General features: G+C 41.4%; 1 protein-coding gene across 2 annotated transcripts in view; it reads right to left on the bottom strand.

Moving 5' to 3' along the window:
• Positions 1–20,405, bottom strand: part of CNKSR3 (CNKSR family member 3) — a 62,398-nt gene extending 41,993 nt beyond the window's left edge. Inside the window, exon 1 of one of the 2 annotated variants that reach the window (XM_051801680.1) lies at positions 20,256–20,405. In XM_051801680.1, coding sequence (XP_051657640.1) covers positions 20,256–20,397 — 142 coding nt within the window. In that variant the 5' untranslated portion in view covers positions 20,398–20,405. The remainder of the gene's footprint in view (positions 1–20,255) is intronic. The other variant, XM_051801681.1, reaches the window with a different exon arrangement.
• Positions 20,406–20,889: the final 484 nt, after the last annotated feature.

The following is a 20,889-nucleotide window of genomic DNA, read 5'->3' as shown; positions in this document are numbered from 1 at the left end:
CACGTGCTCTCTCCAGTACAGAGCACATGGGATGACTACTTCAGAACAAACCACCAAATGCATACCACAGCATTTGTCTCTTCGGCAGCTAGGTGGCAACAGGAACTGAGGTGGGAGAACAGTCACCATTTCATCTTCAGGTTGATCCAGCAGCCTGACTCACTGTGTTAGTAAACAGGCCACATGTAAGAGGACAACATAACCTCAAAACATTCACTTCATTGGATCCCAGATGGTACAAGGAGATGCATAGTTGGTTACTGGAAACTTACTTTTTTTACCCAAAACTGAGGTAGAGTTAGCCCACACAAGAAATTTGTTCCAATCACCTCATATCAACATCTTTACAGTAGAAGGCAAGCCACACAGATGCCCCTGTGCCTCCACCACTGCAATAGGACCTTTAGAAGCTCAACTTCAGCAGCAGCTTCAGTTAGTAAAATGGGCTGTAAATTGCAAAAATATGTAGGAGGACACAAACCAGTCTGCCACCTCTGTTGTGGAATTACTGCAGACAGAAGACAAGGGCAGAAAGATGCAGGGAATGGGGGATAAACAGCAGAAAATGGCATAACTATGGCCAGGAGAGCTCCTCTGTCTGAGACCTGACTTGTACCTCGTGAGACCCCACACAGAGTTTCAGTTAGTTTGGCTGCAGACCCCACTTGGAGACATGTATTTCCTCACATTCATTAATAGCTCCAAAGAGAAGCCCAAAAGAAATCTTATTGCTGCTACCAACAGATACAGATGTTTTCCCTACACTAATGCAACCGCAGAGGAAATGCATTTCCCAGAATTTTCCAACTCACACAACCATGCTGAATTTGTCGTGTGGTTTCTTTTTTTATACAACTATTCTAACACACACATTTCACAGGAAAACTTTTACTCAAAACAAGCCTTTAAAACACTTTACCATTTTGCTTTCAGAAGTATAAATAGCACTGAACATAAAATAGTCCCAATGCTAGCTCTGGAGTCATTCACAAGATTACAAGAACCAGATTTTTTTTTTAAGGGAAACAATTTGTTTTATTGTTCAAGTGAAATACCTAATGTAGTTTAATCCATAGCAGGACTATGAAATTGTTTCAGTCCCCAGAGGTAAAAACTCTGGAAGCTGTGGAAATTATGGAATTTGGACAATCTGTAAATCATGACGTATAGCTGAAGACCACCTCTTTAGTCTCACTCTTCCCACTATCCACTTCACTTTTCTCTCCTGACCCTTATCTCCTTCTTACTCACCTCAGAATCACAGAATGGGTAAGGCTGAGAGGGACCACAGCAAAGTCTTCTAGTCCAACCTGCCTGCACCTCGCCAGAAAACATTCCAGGTCCTCAACAAAAGTGGTGACAAAGCAAAAGAGAGCAAAACTACAGGTGGAGAGGGGGCCCCATCATGTGCTCTGGTTGTGTCTGAGCATATTCTGGGAGGCATGTCAGTGCACCAGAGAAACACTGTAACTAGCAGGCTGGACAAGCTCCATATTGTGGGCCAGCCATACACCTTCCTTGGCACACTCGTGTACCCCATGGCATCAAATGACAGCCTGCAAGGCACAGGTTTGGGCATAGGTTTTGGGATATGTATCAGAGATGCTCTATAGGAGGAACCAGTCAAAGGACTGTATTTGGCACCAGGGACTTCATGAATATAAGAGGGCACTTTAATGACTGATGGGACATTGGTCAAAAGACAACACATGGAGGACAGAGAGGAATACAGTGTGGTGTGGGACAGAGGGTTGCACAGATAGCATGTTAATACATGGCCCTACATGCACAGGTTAGCTGAACAATCCCATTTGACCCCCTAAATATTTGTTTGGAAGGGACGACACACAATGTAGATGAAGAAAGTCTCTGCAGTGTCAACACTTGACATTAACAAGACAGTCCTTCCTGCATAACACTGCACTTGCCATTTCCCCTGATACAAAATATTCAAGACATCAAGTGCATTTACTGCTTGAGTGTTCAAAACTGGCTATGCCGTGCCACCTCAGTATCCCAGGTTGCTGGTCAGATTGGTCTTCTGGGACCCAGATGTTATTACCATCATTTTGGATAATATGTGACATAATATGTGTAAAGTGTGAAAAAACATTTCACTTCTTACCAAGGGGTATGTCCTTCAGCATGTTCCACTCCAACCCTCACATCTCCTTGCTCCAGTTTTCTAAGTAGCAGACATATGAAGTTAAACTTTCCAAGAGGCAGATCCCTACCACTGTACTTTTCCGTTTTCCTAACTTCATTATTACTATACTTTAAAGTAATTCACAACCAAATTTAAACAATTTTCACAACAGCACTAGACATGGGAGCACTCGTGGACAACTCAATGAGCCATTTCACTTATAGAGTCTTGGTATTTCAATTGTAATTTTACTGCATTCACAGTAACACACAGTTTATACCAGCATCATCACAAGATGAAATTTCAAGGTGTCAAAAATTCAAAGTTGTCTGAAGAGGAAGTGTTTCTGTTTCACAGAGAGTTAACCTGAGTAGAATAGTCACCTCTATTTCCACCTATGTTATCTTGCCTACTGACACTTCAAAGTAATGCTTCTTCAGCTCATTATTTTCATGCATTTAACTATTCTCTTTGTCTACATGGCATCACTGATTTCTTAGGAATAATCAATTTTTCCTTGTACTGAGATTTTTCTATGCCCCTATACAGTTGGGTGGGGTTTTTTTGTTTGGTTGGTATGAATTTTTATGGGTTTTAGTTGGGTTTTTTTTTGTTTTGTTTTAAGAAAAATGTTACTTTTAAAGCTTGTTTTAGCAAAATATCTTATTTTCTTTATGTTGATTTTTTTTATTAGGGTTGGCTTTCATACCAAACAAATTGATAAATTAAAAAAAAAAAACAAACCACCATTCCCATCCTTGTCTCAGTTAACACAAATTCAATAGCTGAAAGGATGAGAACTGGTAGATAAAGGAAACCCTTAGAACAGGCACAACCTGGCAGATACCTTCTAAAACCCGACAAGCTGTTCATGCAGAAAAAGTGTTAACCCAACAGTTAATCCATCTTGTAAGCACTATATTTCTCCTGCATCCCCAAAACTACTTGAATTCTCTGTTTCAGTTTGTCAAACTTCACACCAGTCAACCAACAGCTGTACAGTAACCACAGGGAAAGAGTCTCTAAATTGGATTTTAAGTAAGACTAAATGGATAACTTTTGTGAAAGTGGTACATAAGCACTTAACAGTCCCAATTCTAAGAGAGTATTAAGTGAACTATCTCCTCTTAAGGCTTTGAGTTCTGTATTTGCAAAACAGATGCACGAAGGGACAAAAATCCCATAAATGGTTTGCATTCTTAATGGCTGACACAATTTAGTCCTTTGGGAGCACATTACATGTGTACGTGCCTGTGGGAGACTGCATGCAATTTTTTACAATAAGGCCCTGATCCTGAACCGTAACATTACTTTAAACACCAAAATTAACCTACTGTCCTGCTGTTGCATTAAAAGCAGTGACCAAAATGTCACTTATTAACTTTTGCATCACTCATAGCTTCCTAGCAAATCCAGTTGTTCTTCCTCACTCTTCTTAGTTGCTTTCTTTATAAATAAATAAATAAATAAACAAACCCCACCTATACTTCTTGTACACTTATGTTGATGCTTCAGACGATATCAAAGTTTCCTGAATGTAGAACCTGCTCTAGCTGCCCCAAGAACTTAATCACAAGGATATTTCTATTTAGTTGAACACCAGTAACAGAAGATAACTCTTCAATGCAATGTCCCTTGTCTAGGTTATGAAGGCATATGAGAGAAAGTGCAAGAGCGGGGAAGGTATGTCAGAAGTCTCTGAAACACGTGAAAAACAGGCTAGAAACAGATGGATGCAAATGCTGTCCTAAAAACAATGGGTACAATAATTTTTACACCCTTTTTTAAACCTAATATGCTCTACTTCCCAATTTCTATTTCTACGGTCACCTAGAAATTAATTTCTTATTTTTCTTCTACTTGCTGCTCCACTACTTACATTTCAAATAGCACTAAGTTTAAAAAAAAAACCAAACCTCAGATATCCTCTTAGTGTTCAGATTTTTTTTTTGCAAATCAGTACCAAGACTATAAGTAATGAGAAGCAGTAAATACAAGGTTTTGTGTGAAACTGCGTGCTTTATATATCTCTGTGACTAACATTATACTTGAAGAATGGGCTAGAAAGAAGAATTAAGTTATATTTCATCAGCATTGTAAAATTTTCAAAGCCTTGCCTGTCCTTGAAATACTGAATATTGGAAGAAACCTAGCCTCTTTATCCTAATATTTGCATTATTTTTTTAAAATGTCATCTGATGGGCATAAAGGCTGTTTGAAACTGAAGGGCATGGAAGCTTAGAAGCAGCAGTTTGCCCACTAATAAAAAGATATTACATCAAAAGAAGAAATATCATCAGTTTTATTTAAATGCAGTTATTTGTTTGTTTTGACCAACCTAAAGTTGCCTGAGCAGCCTCTCTCCTGGATGAATACTGTATCTCAGGTATTATTGCACCTTATTTCCAAGCTACCTAAAGAGATCAAATAACTTCTTTGAGTCCACAGCTTGGACTTCTGCAAGTTGATCTGCCTCATGATTAGTACTGTGAGGCAAACTCCAGTCAATGATCAAATTTTCAAACTTCCAAACCATAAGAAATTGTTCACTGTGCCCAAAGTATGTATTTGGAAACAAATTCAGAAGTAATGCATTAGCGTGATACTTTGTAAGAGAAGAGAGAACATGCAACCAGGTTGATCCTCTTTAACCTCTGAGACTATCCCTATTTGTTAACTGTCCAGAGATGGACTTTTAAGGTGGTGATTTATGGAAGCTTATTTGATCACTCTTCATCTTTATTCTTCTCTTACAGGCACTGTAGTGACCTTATTTACACCCAAGTTAATCATTAGGTCTTACAGAGGGTAGGGAATGGTGAGTGAAGGGAAGGGGTGGGGAGGAGAAAGAGGGAAGGTTTCTTTTCTAAATTAAAGGCATTAGTGATACTTCGAACTTACTGAAAGAGCAAAGAAAGTGACTCAGACAGATAATCTCTCTTTACCCAGAACTGGTTTCACAACCCCAAACAGAGACCACTACTGAGAGAATAACACCTTCCCCATGTTCTCTCCACTAAAACTTCCTGAAAATGCACCAACTCTAGCAGTGCTCTCTGCACAAGTAATGGAGAGTCATAAGAAGAAAACTGTGAAGTAACAACTTATCTACCAGCCTGCAGAAGAGGAGGCTCAGAGGAGACCTCATCACTCTCTACAACTACCTGAAGGGAGGTTGTAGCCAGGTGGGGGTTGGTCTCTTCTCCCAGGCAGCTCTCAGTAAGACAAGAGGGCATGGTCTTAAGCTCTGCCAGGGGAGGTTTAGAATGGATATTAGGAAGAAATTCTTTACAGAGAGGGTAATCAGGCATTGGAATGGGCTGCCCAGGGAAGTGGTGGATTCACTGTCCCTGGAGGTTTTTAAGATGAGACTGGATGCAGCATTTAGTGCCATGGTCTAGTAACCACGGTGGTAGTGGATCAAGGGTTGGACTTGATGATCTCGGAGGTCTTTTCCAACCCAGCTGATTCTATGATTCTATTTGCTTATTGTCACCACAGAAGCCACCAGGCACTCCTGTCTTCTGTTTACCATTAGCTGGAAAAGAATGAGGGCTCCCCACACAAGGGCTAATGCCATTAAAAAAAAAATTAAAAAAAAAATTAAAAAAAGTTTAAAAAATTTTAAAAATGTTTTAAAAAATTGAAAAAAAAAAGCTTGCTGCTCTTTGTCACTTCTATAAGCATGTTCTTCTTTACTGAGGGAAAAAAGTCCAAAACTCTCTGAAAACTTATAAAACAGCCATGAGACAGTGAGACTACTCCTACCTAAGACCGGTGTGACAGAATACCACCTGGCAAAGATCACATTAACAGGAAAATACTAGGAATAAAGGGAAATGCAGCCATGAGAGGAAAGACTATGAGATAATACTATTGAAAGTTTTCACTGGAGACATTCACCCAACAGAGACCATTTAACTGACCTTTAAACAGTCATGCTGCTTCAACCGCAGCAAGCAGAAAATTTTTTTTGCATTATTTTCCTCTCTTACCATTTATTTCAAATTGACAGAAGTAGCAGTATCTCAAAAGCAAGCAATCCACAGAAGGGCATTATGAGTATATAATAAACAGGGCAACACAGAAGTCGTCTTATTCTGAAGGTACTTTCTCTAGACATCCCATCCCATTTCACTCGTGAAATACTACAACATTTATTTTACTCCCAATGTTTTCAATTCAGACAAATATAAAACTGTCATCAACCTCTTGGTCTGCAGACACTAAACTTCAACTACTGTTTCCCTCTCTCAAGCACACACACTAATCCTGCTGAAAAGATGCTGGAATGAGAGCCACAGATACCAAAACCATGTATTTACTTGCAGACCAGAGCTGACAGCAACAGCTCAATCCCTCTTCCTAGAGGGGGAAACTGGTCAGGCCTGGAGAGCTTATGGACAGAGGGGTCAGCCAGATCCCCACCCACCTCGATGCTGAAACCTCCAGCAAGGGAAGCCTTTAGAGACAACTGCACAGTAAAACTTCCTGACAAAGCAAAACTCAAAAAACAATCAACCCATCCCAATTGGAGACAAAAAGTAAACCTTCAACCCATTTTATTTAGAGCTGGATCTTCCATTAGTCCATACATCTCATTACCAAACCTCTGCCCATCTGCTTTACTGTTGAGAAGAACTTCACAGCAGCATAGATAATTACTCTTCCAAAGGAATAAAATGGAAGTAAGTATGAGCACAAAATTTAATCACATGCAATATTAATATTATTATTAATCACAGTATTCACACAATGACTACAGGCAACACAAAAGCACTATCCCCTTCAAAACATGCCTCCTAAGGTGACTGCCTCCATGGCTTGTCAACTGTAATAGGTTATGGCTCTTCCAGGAGGAATATAGGTCAACATTTTTGCAGCAAGAGTAATTTTTATACTCATTATCAGCCTTTGCTGGCCCTGAAACAAATACCATCCTTCAACAGGTCAAGCACAAAGTTACTTAATTTTCCAAAAGCAGTAACAGTACACTCTATATTACTTGTGTGTCTAGTACGTGAAGCCTGTGTGCCTGATAACTTTATGTGCTTAATACAAAGTAACAACCCCTTGCCCAAGGCCAACATGTAATTAAGAGCTTGCCTTTTAGAAGTTAAAAGGTTTTTGTGGTTGAAGGAGTAGTTCATTAGTCACAAGAACTTCTTTTCTTGAACTCCAGCAATTAACACTCTGTTGCCTGTTCCCACAGTAGAAGAAGAAGAAACATTGCAAAACTGCCTGCCTCTTGGCTCCCAAGGAGAAATGGGGTGATACCTTTAATCTGGTTTGGCTGCCTTCTCGCACCACCATGTGGAACTGTTTTGGCTGATTGCAGCAAGGTCCATTACTCACAGCTGCTTCTCCTTTGTGTATGCACCCTTGCAAACTCTGTGATTACTGCTACACCCATGAGCTAGTCAGGGAAGAGTCTGCTGTAGCGCAACAGCTGATGTAGCTGCCAGATAGCCAACCATTTGGATGACAACCTCCTACACTGTTATGAAACACGGATGTCTAGCATCTTACAGTCCAACAGTCATCAGGGAGGAATACATAGAGGCATATGAGAATTGCCAGCCATCAGCACCTGCTAATGACATTAATATGTCACAGCAAGCTGAATGACATTAACAGAAAAATGCTGATGGTGCATACATCTTTCTATCATGGACAGAGTCACTACTGGATTCTCCTAGGAGACACTACTGGATTCTCCTAGGAGACACTACTGGATTCTCCTAGGAGACACTACTGGATTCTCCTAGGAGACACTACTGGATTCTCCTAGGAGACACTACTGGATTCTCCTAGGAGACACTGCCATTACTTGGAGAATACATTACTTCACATTAGAAAGCCCCACAACATTTGCATCAGGAATTTTTATATAGCAATGAAAGTCCTTTCCAATGTGCTAGGATGTAAAAGGAGCCTCAAGACCAAATAACAGAAATCCCAACTCTTGTCCAAAAGGAGCTCAAAACAAAGAGAGAGGAACATAAGACAGATAATGACACTCAAACCCATTGGACAGGCAACCATTTCACTGCACCAGCCATTGCCCTTCACCTGCAAAGGGCTATAGAGACTGATGCCACCACAGCTGACAGCTCTGGAGAGCTTCACAGCAATATGAAAAGGATTAAGCTTAAAGGTGTTCCACTAAAGTAGCCCTTGGGTTCCCAATAACAGGTGAGGGAAGATGTGCCGGGCAAGGCTAGGAGAAGGCCTAGTCACAAAGATCTCTGAGAGCAAAAGCAGCCAGCATACATTTGAGGCAATCAAGGTGGCAGCAGAGAGGGGGGAAGAAAACACTGATAAGATTAACATACCTAGCTAGGAAAACAAAACACGCTGATAATGTTGTCCCAGCGACAGGAGAGACCTGCCTTGAGGCACCCAATACAACAGGCATTTTAAAGCACATCACGACTGAGACAAAAAACAAGGTTTGTCAACTGAGCAGTCAAGCACCAAATCTTTCAACTTCTCCATAATTTTATTATCACTTTAAACATCTAAAGCAATTGCTTCAAACAATTACCTGCCTGACGCATTTTCATTATTCCACATTGCCTTTCAGCCCTAGCTATGAATCTACTTCCTAAAATAGCAGAGATCTCATCAGAGTTCAAGTGCAACACCCCGACCATAATAAAGGCATCTTAAGATCATCAGAGGCAAAGCTGACCAAGGGCTCTGTCTGAATCACACATAAGTCCGAAATATCATCAACCTGACCAGGAGCCCTACCTTCTTCCTAGACGTAAAGAACAGAGGAGGGCAGAGAAGAGCCCTATACATACTCCAGCCACTCCATCTGACATCTTCATTTTTTTCTGATGGTGAAAAGGCAAGAGTGTAAGCAGACAATCTACCCTCCTCATAGGGTGGCATCAAGATATTTCTGACCCTCTGCTAAGCTCCAAGCAAGTCTCCCTGATACTTTTAGCCACAGCAAAGCACCATCAGATATTTGTAGGGAAGTCAATCAGTTTGACTGATGGATATTTGATGCTTTCTCACAGCTAAACTGGGTTTGGTTTTGGCCTTTTTTTCTTTTTTTTTTCCAAGATCTGTTACAGAATACATTTTTTTGGTGCAGCTTCCAGACAGTGCATAATTTCTAGGTGCCAGAAGCATTCCTAGGTGCTATGTATACATGGCTAACAAAGCTGCCAGGGGGATGCTGCAGGCAGAACGAAAATAGTTTAAATAGTTTAAATCTTAACAGAAAACTAGTTTTCAGAAGTTAACGTATTTTTGAGAACACCCAATGATAGGAAGGAATATTAAAAAGAAAAATATATTTCAGTAAAGCCACAAGAGAGAATTAACTAAGTTTCCAGATATTATTTCAACACTCTCTTAACCCTTGGAAAACTGAGGATGATATTGGACAATAAATTATATGCATTATGCTCAATTATACATATTCTAGAAACCACACAGTCCATTCAGTATTCTGCAACAACCAAGACATATTAATTTGAGCAAACCTGTAAGTGTACATACAACTTGACAATCTTGGAAATTATTAGTTCTGTGAATGACAGCTCAACAAAAGTCTCCAGGCATGCCTAGCATAGGACCACCATGATGTGGTCTAAGAAGGTAAAATATTAAACAGCTTCCCAAAATATACAAGACTAGTTACTTCACCAAAGGTTTGCAGCAACATCAGTGGAAAACATAATTTTCCATTTCATTTCCCACCATGAGTAGCACTCTAAGATAGGGGGGGTTTCTGTTGTAAAAAGATCCAAAGTAGCCCCAGAAGACTGCACCAAGTGTTTATAAATATACCATAAAGATCTAAAAAGTATCAGCTACCCCCAATTCTACTATAATTGTCAGATGCCTCCTTTTCATGCAGTAATATGTGTTGCTGCTCATCCTTCTACGTAGCATTACAAGGTGGCCCACTGATTGAAGACAATGCAAACTAGAAAGGCCAGAAGTCATCAGTTATTATCACACTGGCATCTGCTATAACTCTCATGCAATTTTTTAAGAACTATGTGTTAAAATATACCAAATTTTTCATCAGATGATGACCAGCACAAGATGTAGTTACAGCTCTGCAACATACAGATTACACTGATTACATTCAACAACTCTTGTATATCAGATGCTTGTTGACTAATAGTATTCCAACAACGTTAAATGCAGCAATACTCTTTTTTTCTCAAGCAAGCATACACGTAATTTTTAATGAACCCTTGCACCCCAGCAGTTCTCAGGTGACTGTTGGAGAAAGGAGAATCCAGTCAATACAACACTGAACCAGGACCCACAGGTTTTCTTCCTCTGCTGCAGATGTCATGGGATGGACCCAGTTGGCAACTGCCATGCTTGAAGTCCCAGGATACTCAATAGAGACCTACTCAGCACTCAGTGGAGCCCAGAGGATGATTCAACTCCCCCTGAAACAGACACTGAATACAAGATCTGCTGAGCCATTCTCTAAGCTCCAGTGACTATAACAGGAGCACAGACATCTAAATTAATCATGTCTTAATCCCCATTTGAATGTCATCCACTGTATGACCAGTGGCAAATCACTTTCTTTTACCACAAGCCCCACAATGCAGAGCCATAAGTGGACTCTTGAAATAGCCCAAACAGACGTTTTGGGACTTTATAAGCAACGCAAGTGCATTAGGAGCCGAAAACAGCCAATACAATCACACTGATACAGTTTCTACTACATAGATAACCAACTTCAGGTTAGTTGGGCCTGTACTATGTAAGGTAGGTACATCCCAAATTTCTCACAAATCTTTATTTTTAAAATAACAGCAAATTCCTACTGAGAGATGTGCTGAAAGAATAAAGACTCTAACACCAGGGACTCTGTGATGATGCGTTAAGTTTAAATCAAGACAAGAATTACATAAGGCACCAAAAGAACATTTCATCAACTTCCAGAAGCTTTGTTTCTCAAGGCTCTGCTCCAGTCACCTTGTCCTGATATTTTAAAACCTTAATACAAGTACAACTAATCAGAATCCTACCAGTCAGCATCACTCTGGTACACATAGTCTCATAAAGCAGTAAGGAACAAAACATTTAATAAGCATGAAACTATCAAAAGAGCAAGCACAAAAACAGATCCCCCCACTACTCAGAGTACCTACTGCCAGCAAGAACCTGCCAAGTAAGCACAGCATCCATCTCAGTCCATTTTAATGATCCAGCTTTGGCACTGCATCATCAAACCCACACCTACCTTTACAAATAAGCAATGAAAACTCACTCCCAGTCAAATACCAATATCACATGTTCCTCCAAGATTATCTTTAAATTATAAACATAACAGAGGGCAAAATATGCTCTTAACTATTTTTAATGTGGTGATGCCTAACATTATGATGGGGTAAAACATAAACCAGCAAGAAATAAAAATGTTATTGGCAGGTTTGATTTCCAAGTTCTTCTTTCAATCACACATAGATTTGTTTATCTAGTGTTGTTGCCTAAAATAGCGTGAGTTAAGAGAAAAGATGAAGGATTCTTTCAAAATACAAGGAAAGATGACAATATTTTTATGTTGACATAGGGATTATATTTCACAAGAGGTGAAATATACACCCTCTGGTAAATACAGCCCAAGTCCAAATACTACATGAAATACTACAAACTTTGAAGAAAAAAATACAAACACACAGAATTTATAGCCTAGTTATCTTTGGTCTCTTCTTTCTTCCACAGCTTGCCTGAGGAATGCCAACAATTTAGTAAAATCTAATGTTTTGCCATAATACTTCTAAAATTCTGTTTGGTGAAACTAACAGAATATGAACAGAATCCTACACTTTGCAAAGGATGGGTGAGTGAAGCATATCATGACTAGAATACATATCATGACTAGAATAATCGGGGGAGGAAAACAAAAATAAAATAAAAATTTCACTAGGTTCCCACCTTTCCTCTGCAATACTTTCTGGGCACAACTCCATCCCCTGGTCCCTAGACGTTTTCAGGACACAATCTTCAGGCATGTCTGAACTTGTTTTCAAGAGCCCTCCTTACTCAGGGCAAGTCCTACATACTAGGGCTGGGGAGAGGAAAAAAAGTCTTCATCCCTTATTTTTCCCTTCCCCCTTCCCCTCCCCATGGCCAAGCACACATCTTCTCATCAGTGCAGTGCTAAGATACCTGTCCAGGTACAGCGTTCTGCCTCCTGCAGCAGTGGGATAGCAGCCAACTCTAAATTAAATTTTCAAGGCACTGAAGTTATGATACTGCTGTCCCAATGAAACAAACTGATAGATTTTCATTCTTTTATTTACATGTGTACTTGTCACCAAAGGGTTGCCTTTTGGCCATCACAGCAAGGACAGAGCTCTTCCACGATGCTAGCTCAGGAGGAGGAAAAAAGTACTGCCAAGACCCACAGCTCAGAACAAAACATCTTTGGCACAGGCAATAGCAGTAATATCACAACAGAAGGCAGAAATACTCTCTTATTAGATAGGGTCTTTTACAAGCTACAGAAGCTAGAAAGCCCAACAGAAGCCCTTAAACCAGTCTGCCTCACTGGCCCACTAGACTTGTAATATATCCAAAGGAATCAAGACCTTGAGCCCTGTCTTTCTCTTCTGGCTTGGAAATCACCTGTATCAGATGAGGTATCTTTTATTTAATGACAAAATGGGCATATTGCAGACCTTTTCATAAAGCATTCACCCAACGAACTTCATTTCAAATGAACAAGACTCTGTGAGATAAAGAAAGATAATGATAAAAGGATGGCAACCTAAGCAACATTCATTTTGCACACACAAGACAGAGGCATCAGGATGATTAGCCTAGAAGCATGTACCAACACTTGCTTTAGCAGAAGCCTTAGCTCTTAATGAGCACTAATTAAGTTCTTCCCTTTGATCAAAGAGCAAGATAAGATCACACTTATGCCACAGAGCTTTGATTGCAACAGCACACCATACACCTTGCTTACCTACACCTAACTACTAGTATAAGAAACAGTCAAAAAAAAAAGATTGTCATTACAGTGATAAAAAATATTCTTCATATAAAAGGGTATTTCAGAGAAACACATGTAAGAAACTACTTTAACACAACAGGGATGCAGTATTATAACAGAATTCAGACAGATGCTGAATGCATGACTTTAGACCAAAGTTGAAGGTCAGTGACTTGATCTCACCAAATTAAAAACAGATGCTTGGTTTTGTCCGGCGTGTGTGATATTTATGGTATTATGAAATGCAGTTAATTTTCATCAAATATCTATTTTAATAGGTAGTGAATGTTTAAAGCCAGTGAAACAGATCAGGCTGATTCAAAGTACCTCCCGCAGATCCTCCAAGCTGTAAAATGTTATTGCTTGTACTCTGAAAAGTTGGAGGCGGGCATATGGAAACCTACAGGCAATTTCCTCATGCAGAGGAAGCATGGCCCAGGGATCTGAATGAAAGGCTAAGACTCCAAAGCCATCTCAATCATGTAATGAGAGCTCAAATGACAGAAGGATTGTCTACTATGCCTAACATCAGTCAGAGATACACGGTCAAACAGCATTTTTATTTTAATCTCCTATCTCTTACTGATTTTAGTGTGTTGTCTTGGGCAATCTCACGACAACAAGCAACTGGGTGCTGAAGAACTACCATAAGTATGTGAGAGGTTGCTGTAGAGGCCCCAGTTCTATTAACTCCTCAACTGTGCCTTGCAATCATCAGTGCTCCACTAACTCCTCCTTTTGACAGCACTTATATATTTTGGGTATGTGGAAGACAAGGCACCATTGTGTGTCACCATGGTGTGACACCATTAGGAAAACCACTATCATCACTTCTATGGAAAAAAATACAACTATAATCAACTTTTTCAACTTAATTCACAGAGGTACTGTTTAGACTTATTCATGAACACACCTTCTGTGTGAAGCTTCCCTATCAGTGAAAATGTTGTTCTAAGTTGATACAGCAAACCGAAGACTGAGCAGTTTTGCCACCTCTTCTGCAATTTCCTGCCACTAGTCATCATCTGTCTGACATCCATAGAAGTAGCTCTATTACTTAAATCAAGCAATCCAAAAATTTAGATTTAAGAAATCAAAAGGAACAAACAAACACTACCCAAAAAAACCCACATACTTCTGAATACTTGAAAACAGGCTATAGACATACATCACTCATAATTGCAAATCATTGAGTACCACGTGTTGGGTAACAGCTTTTTGCTTAGGTCTTTTACTTAAGAAAACAAAACATCATTACAAATTTCAACATAGTTTTCATCCAGTGTCCTGCACTTTGCCTTTCCTTAGCTCTTGCAGTGTGCTAAACAGCAAAAAAACGGGAAGGTATGATTTGCTTTCAAGAAGATTTACATGCTGAAAACATGGGGTCCCAGGTGGAAGTACAAGGAATGAACACATAACAAGAGTTCTGAAAATCTGGAGCAATATTTCATCAAACATGAGGCTTTTTCTACAGAAATCTCCAACAACAGATACAAATTACTTCCTGTCCCTCAAGGAAAGGTTTTAAAGAAAGAGGGAAAAAAGTAACCTACCCACTGGCCAATCTCTGCACCTTTGGATAAGCAGTTAGAAGAAATGTCTCTTCATGAGCATACCATTTTACAGCTTTTGTTGGTTAATCCTGAGCAGGCATCTCTGCTCTGAACACTGCATACCTAAAATTTATTATCAGTTTCACTACATTCTTCTATAAAGTTGCAATCAATTTTCCACTAATGCCCATTGTGATTTTAGCATTTAAAATGTTGCTTTTCCAGATATTATCCTGACAGCATTCAACTTTTAGACTTTCTGATGTTTAGTTAAAGTAGTTTGAACAGCAACTTAATGGCAAATAAACAGAGCTGACTGTGAACATGAAAAGATCAAGGGGGGGGGAAAAAAAAATCACAACCCACAAGCAGCTCAAGAAAGTGCAACACAGCAAAAACCACGAAATCATGATCTAAACACGTGAACACAGCGGCCAACTTTGATTTATTTTTTCATATGCATTCACTGATCTTAACAACAACGCAAGAATAATTTTAAGACTGCAGTAATACAAGCTTGTTGTGCAAGTTTTTACTTTGTTTCAGCCCACAAATAAGTATAAATAGATGTATGTAGTATATTCACCTTCTGCTAGTAGAACATTATGGGCCAGCTAGATTCAGAATTTCAGCTCAGATCTGCAAAGAGTGGTTATTCAATACTATTTTCTGTTCTATTTAACAAACACTCATATAGAGTATTTTTTGAGTAACCAAGAAAACAGATGAAAGGGATTCTTCTGTTGCCCCAGTTATGGGCAGCTCTCCCTGCTGTTCCCCACTGAAAGGAAAATACTCCTGTATTAAAAAATAACCAGGAGGTTTCTTAGTGTTAGATTTTCCCAAATAATTTTAACCCCATAGCATTAATTTGAGAGTGCCTAAAAAAAAAAAAAAAAAAAAAAAGGCTAAAAAAATAACTCCAATCCTAAGCATCACCCATAGCTGTTTCTAAAATCCACCTATGGTTTGCAGCTCCCAGCCCACACAGTTAACACAACTGACCTTGCTGAAATCTCCCTGGATAAGCAAGATGGCTCTAAAAAAAGAACACCAGACCCTCACGATTAATTGCTAACTATTAATAAATTAGCATATTTTTCCCTCTTCTCCCAGGCATACCTATAAGTGTAGTTGTCCAACAGCTTTACCAGGAATGGAAATCTGAGCATTTCATGACATAACAGATGCAGGAATAAGTAATGTTCCTGAACTACTAAGAAAGGGAATAACTGAACCTGGAGTGCAATAAGGAGGCCAAAGCAGACGCGTGATCCCCAGCCAGCCGAGACTACAGCTACAGCGACAAAGGCCAGAGTGTAATGGAGCCTCACAACAACAGAGGCTTCTAAACCACAAGCGCGTCAAACTGTTCTTACCGTGTAAAATTTGGCTTGAAGTTACAACTCACATAAGTATGTGAGGCTTGAGAGTAGGGGGAAGAGACAGATCAGGCTACAGCAAACAAAGAGGAGGCACAGTGATGTTCCCTAGCAAGGGTGACATTTCTCACACAGGAGCCTCTATGCCAAATGCAGCTTTCGTCTTCCTCACATCTTTTGAGGGATGATTGTAGCTGAGGGGTTTCCAGCAGCCAGGGGACTCTGAGGCCTGAAAAAGTTTCTCCGCATCATCAGATCCCTCTGTCTCCTTCAAATTGCTGCTGCACCAGTAAAACTAAGTCACTTTTGTGCAGTGTACTACAGATGTCCTACAACTTCCATGGCCACTCACCTGCTCCACAACCACCTGAATAACTCCTGGAATACCTCTAGAGGAGTTCTGGAGGAATTCAGGCTTGTGGGCACTCAAGGGAGTGCTGCAAGATACAGGTGAGGGCTTTGAGCCCCCAGGCATCTTAGACTGCACAGAAGCAAGACCACAGGTCAACTGCAACACCATCCAGATGTTAGCTTATACCTCAACAAGAACCACCAACTCAAAAAAAAAAAAAATCAAGACCCAAACACATCTTCTCAGTATAGTCAGGAAAACAGTGCAGACAATATTGTTTAAAGAGCATAAATCCAGCCAGAAGTAAATCATCACAGCATCCTAGCCAAATATGTACCTTTTCAAGGCTAAATATGACCTCTAAATACTATCTGAATTTGTTGCACTGGAAGAGAAACCTAAAACTACGTCATCACTCCTTCCAGACAGAAATTGAGGTGGTGTTTAAGAAAAAAAAAAAATCAGGTATAGTTTTCAAACATTGATGCTGTAGCTAAAAAGTTATGACATCCTTGGTCAAAGCTTGATAAATGCTTCATGTACAAAGAAAATTGCTAGCAATAAAAGCACAACTCTTCCTCTGCAGCTTCAATTTAACTAGACCAGTTGCACAGCCCACTAGTGACAATACAGTGCACCGTGCCAGAAAAAACACCCTTGTTCACAAAAAATAGCAGCACTCTAGTCTGAGTTAGCAAGAGAAAACAAGCAACTGTGTTTTGTATCAGTTCTTGTTGGTAGCAATGAACAGAGCACTTTTTATTTTAAACCTGACTACAAATATATACTTATGTTCTGCTTACTAACTTTTGATAGGTTCTATTTTAAATTCTACATAAATGCTATTTACAGTATTTACCAAGGAGTGAACAGCTCAAAATCACAGAGCAAAACTCATCAGAATAAGAATTACCTTGTTAAAAAAAAAGTTAGTTCCAAATGACTAAACAAAAAAAAAAAAAAAAGGTAAGTTGACCAAGAGCAAATAAGCTGTCCAGAAGTAGTTATACAGCCTACTTTAGGATTTTACTTTCAGGGATTTGTTTTATGAACAGGGGGAAATTTCCATACTTTTTCTGGTTTGGAAAAGTTATTAAAAATAATTTATCAAAGTTTGACTGTAAAAAGATTTGGAAGGGAGGGAAAAAACAGGTCCTAGACAAATATTCTCAGTTTCACGATGAACATTAAAACAGATTGAGACCACTAATTTTCACCACTCTCTATATTTCTCCAAGATATTTTTATCATTGTATGATAAGCAAGAATCATTATCTGCAAAACCAATCTCCCTACTGAGAGCTGGCATATCCCACCACAGTTATTTACGTCATGCCCCTAAAAAAGATCTCCATGGTACCACAGCACTAACTACTGGTAGTGGATATCACCAGCCAAATACCTTACCCTAGAGTTTGACCAGTTCAGTGAAGATCACGGTATCACTCTTCAGAGATGATATGTGCAAGAAAGCAAATGGCATAAGCTCCCCTCCAACCGCTTGTTTTATAAAACCAACCTTCAGAATTAAATGTAGTATTCATAAGGTAAAATACAGAATATTGGTCTTGGTCAAACATGAAATCCAGTGGTTGTGAACTACATAGTAAAAAGCTATTTCAGATTAAAAATAAACTATGAAACATTGTGCTAATAAGGCTGTTAGTTAACTATTAAAGTGTCTATTTTAATGTGCAGAGATGAAAGCAGAACCATAAAGAAAAACTTTCCACATCTCATTTCTTTATTACAGTCTTGTCATGCAGGGAGTGACATAAAATGACTCTGTGCACCAAAGAGGTCGAAAGCTTACCCAGAAACTGAAAAACAACAGCACAAACAAAAGTCATCAGCAGTCTTCAATTTATTTCTTTACATTTCAAAGGACACGTGTTTCCATTAGTCAGAAGACCCACCTCCCAACTACGGCCAGCCCTCAAATCATTTTCCATAACACTAATTTAGGGTCCAGCTAAAGAGTTACCTGTTCAAGGAACCTGCGGAGTAAAATAAATTATGCAAGAAAGGAAGCCAAGCATGCTTAAGTATAATAAAGGCTTTTAAAATGATTAGCAGGTTTACTCTTTGATCTGGCAAGCTAACCAACTTTCAGCACCCAAGAGAAAAAAATACAATGAGGGAAAAGCTTTATATAAATATTGCACATACCAAAGCAAAAGGCTTATTACATTGGAACAATGCACTCCTGTTTAAACCAATACCAAGCATAAAGGAAAAAGGAGAGAGATCTTTCTCTGGAAGTTATTTATATGTTAACGCATAACTTCACAGCACGTTTGTGTGGAATTCTCTCCTCACAAAGGCTACTTGGAAGGTCCCTCACTGGCACCGGCTCCTTCACGCACATGTTCACGTTCTCAGGAGGGCTGGGAGTATCCATCTCTCTCTGTCTGAAGACATGAGTCTGCTTTCCAAATTTGCCTCAGTTTTGAGCCGCACTACTGCCAAGTGCTGACCACAGGCATGCACTCCAATCAGCATTATGGTCCTGAGACAGAGCAGTAATGGCTGCTGTAAGTAAATGCCGCTTCTTATGCGAGGAAACTTTCACCTCTGAAAACATTCCTAACTTCTCATCAACTTCAACTCCAACGACGCCTGTGAAAATACTTTGTGTAACATAAGAGGATCACGCTAAATCTAGTCCTACAAGAAAAGGAGACGTACACTTCAGAAGTCATAAATCCCTCACCTAATTCATAGCTTTATTTCCCTTTTGGTTCATTCCCAGTAGAGCGGGAACTGCAACAGCAATACCCCAATCGTCATTCGGAAAGCACTAGCAGGGTCCAACCAGAACTGACAGCAGGAGGATTAATCTGCCTTCAAAGAGGGACCCGATAACACCCAACGCTGCCGAAATCCCCACGGCAGGAGCGAGGACCCCCGGCCCCGCCGCCTCCGTCCCACCAGAGACCCCGGGGCCCGGGCGCAGGGGCGGGCAGGCTCCACACCTCGGTCTCGCTGAGGCTTTCGCAGCTACGTCAACACTGTGAACAAACCTCGAAGCAGAGGAGGAAGTTTTAGTAGGCGGGGGAGGGAGAGACACAAGCATACATGCGAGAGATGAGGGGTGGAAAGGATGGACGGGCGGACAAACGGACGAAGGGGCCGCTATTTAACTCTCCGAGCGGGAGTCTAGCGTTTCAATCCCATCACCGTTAAACAGTATTAAGAGTCCTCGCTTCCTTGAGCTACTTTATAAACTTTTAACTTAACTTGCAAACCTGAAAGTTTTTTCGAACCGTGAATGGGTTTTGCTTAAGAAGCTGAAAGCTGACTTACGTGGGGCTTTTCAGACCTAAACGCCTCTACGATTCCGCGATTTTACCTGCCTGAAGGAGCACAGTTCCCCCCTGTCTATGCGAGCAGGCTGGCCAGCATAAGCACAGGAGAAGGGGACCGAGCCATGAGTTAGGGCCCCAGCGTATATACGCGTACCTCGAGTCAGCCATCCTCCTTGCAAAACTCGCTTCAAAACCTTCCCCTTTTCCCATGTAAAAAACAAAACCAAAACTAAACAACAACAAAACCACAAGGCGAAGCAGGCACAAGCGCACGAACAGGTAGGGAGCCAAGGCAGGAGGGCGCGGAAAGCCGCCGACTCCCGAGCGCCACGCCGGGCAGTCCCGGGGCTCAGCCGGGGGCGCGGCCGCGCAGCCGGGGCTGGGGCTGGGGCTAGCGCTGGCCAAGGCCCCGCTGGCCCCGCTGGCCCCGCCGGGCAGAGCAGCCGCGGCGGCACCGGGGCACCCCCGAGCCCACCGCCGGAAAGTTCCCCCGGCGCCCAGGGCCGGCGCCCTCTTACCCTTAGTCCAGTCCACCACTTGCTTCGGGCTCCACCTGGTCACCGGCTCCATGGCGGGCTCAGCCCCTCCAGCAGCAGCCCCCACGACCGACCCGCAGCCAGGCTCCTCCGGCCGCGGACTCGCCCCCCGCCACTCTCCCATCCCGGCGGCGCCGCTCCGGGCCGCCCCCTCCCCGGTCCGCCTCCTCCCGCCGGCCCGGGCCGGGCCCGCCCCGCTGCCGCTCCGCCCCCAAGTGCTGTGACCCGCCCGCCCCGAGCCGGCTCTGTGCTTGGGAAAGTGCCGAGGAGAAACTTCCTGGGCTTCCCGCTCCAACAGGTCCGGAGGAGCGGCGGTTCGGAAGTTTCCCAGCATCCTGCCCCGGGAGCGGCGGCCGACCCGTGTGGTGGAGCGGCGGCCGGGCGCTTCACCCCGCCTCAGTGGTGGCTCTGAGTCACAACCTTGTGGCAAGCTTAGCAGCAACTGAGGACTGCCTTCAACCACGCTTGTCCCAGTGTTGGCATTTGGGGTTTTTATTTCTGAATCCCTCTCTTAAAGCGTCTTTGGGTATGGAGGCCGTTTCACCGTAAGAGGTTACTTCTATCATGCTGCTCTTGGCTGGGAGCTGTATTAAGCCATCAGCTGTATCTCAGGCTC

Source organism: Manacus candei, unplaced genomic scaffold, assembly GCF_025592945.1.
Source record: "Manacus candei isolate 608988 ecotype Guabito, Panama unplaced genomic scaffold, ASM2559294v1 h1tg000052l, whole genome shotgun sequence".
In the NCBI taxonomy this organism is placed as follows: domain Eukaryota; kingdom Metazoa; phylum Chordata; class Aves; order Passeriformes; family Pipridae; genus Manacus; species Manacus candei.
The sequence above is the reverse complement of the archived record's forward strand: the minus strand, read 5'-3'. Positions and strand labels throughout refer to the sequence as shown.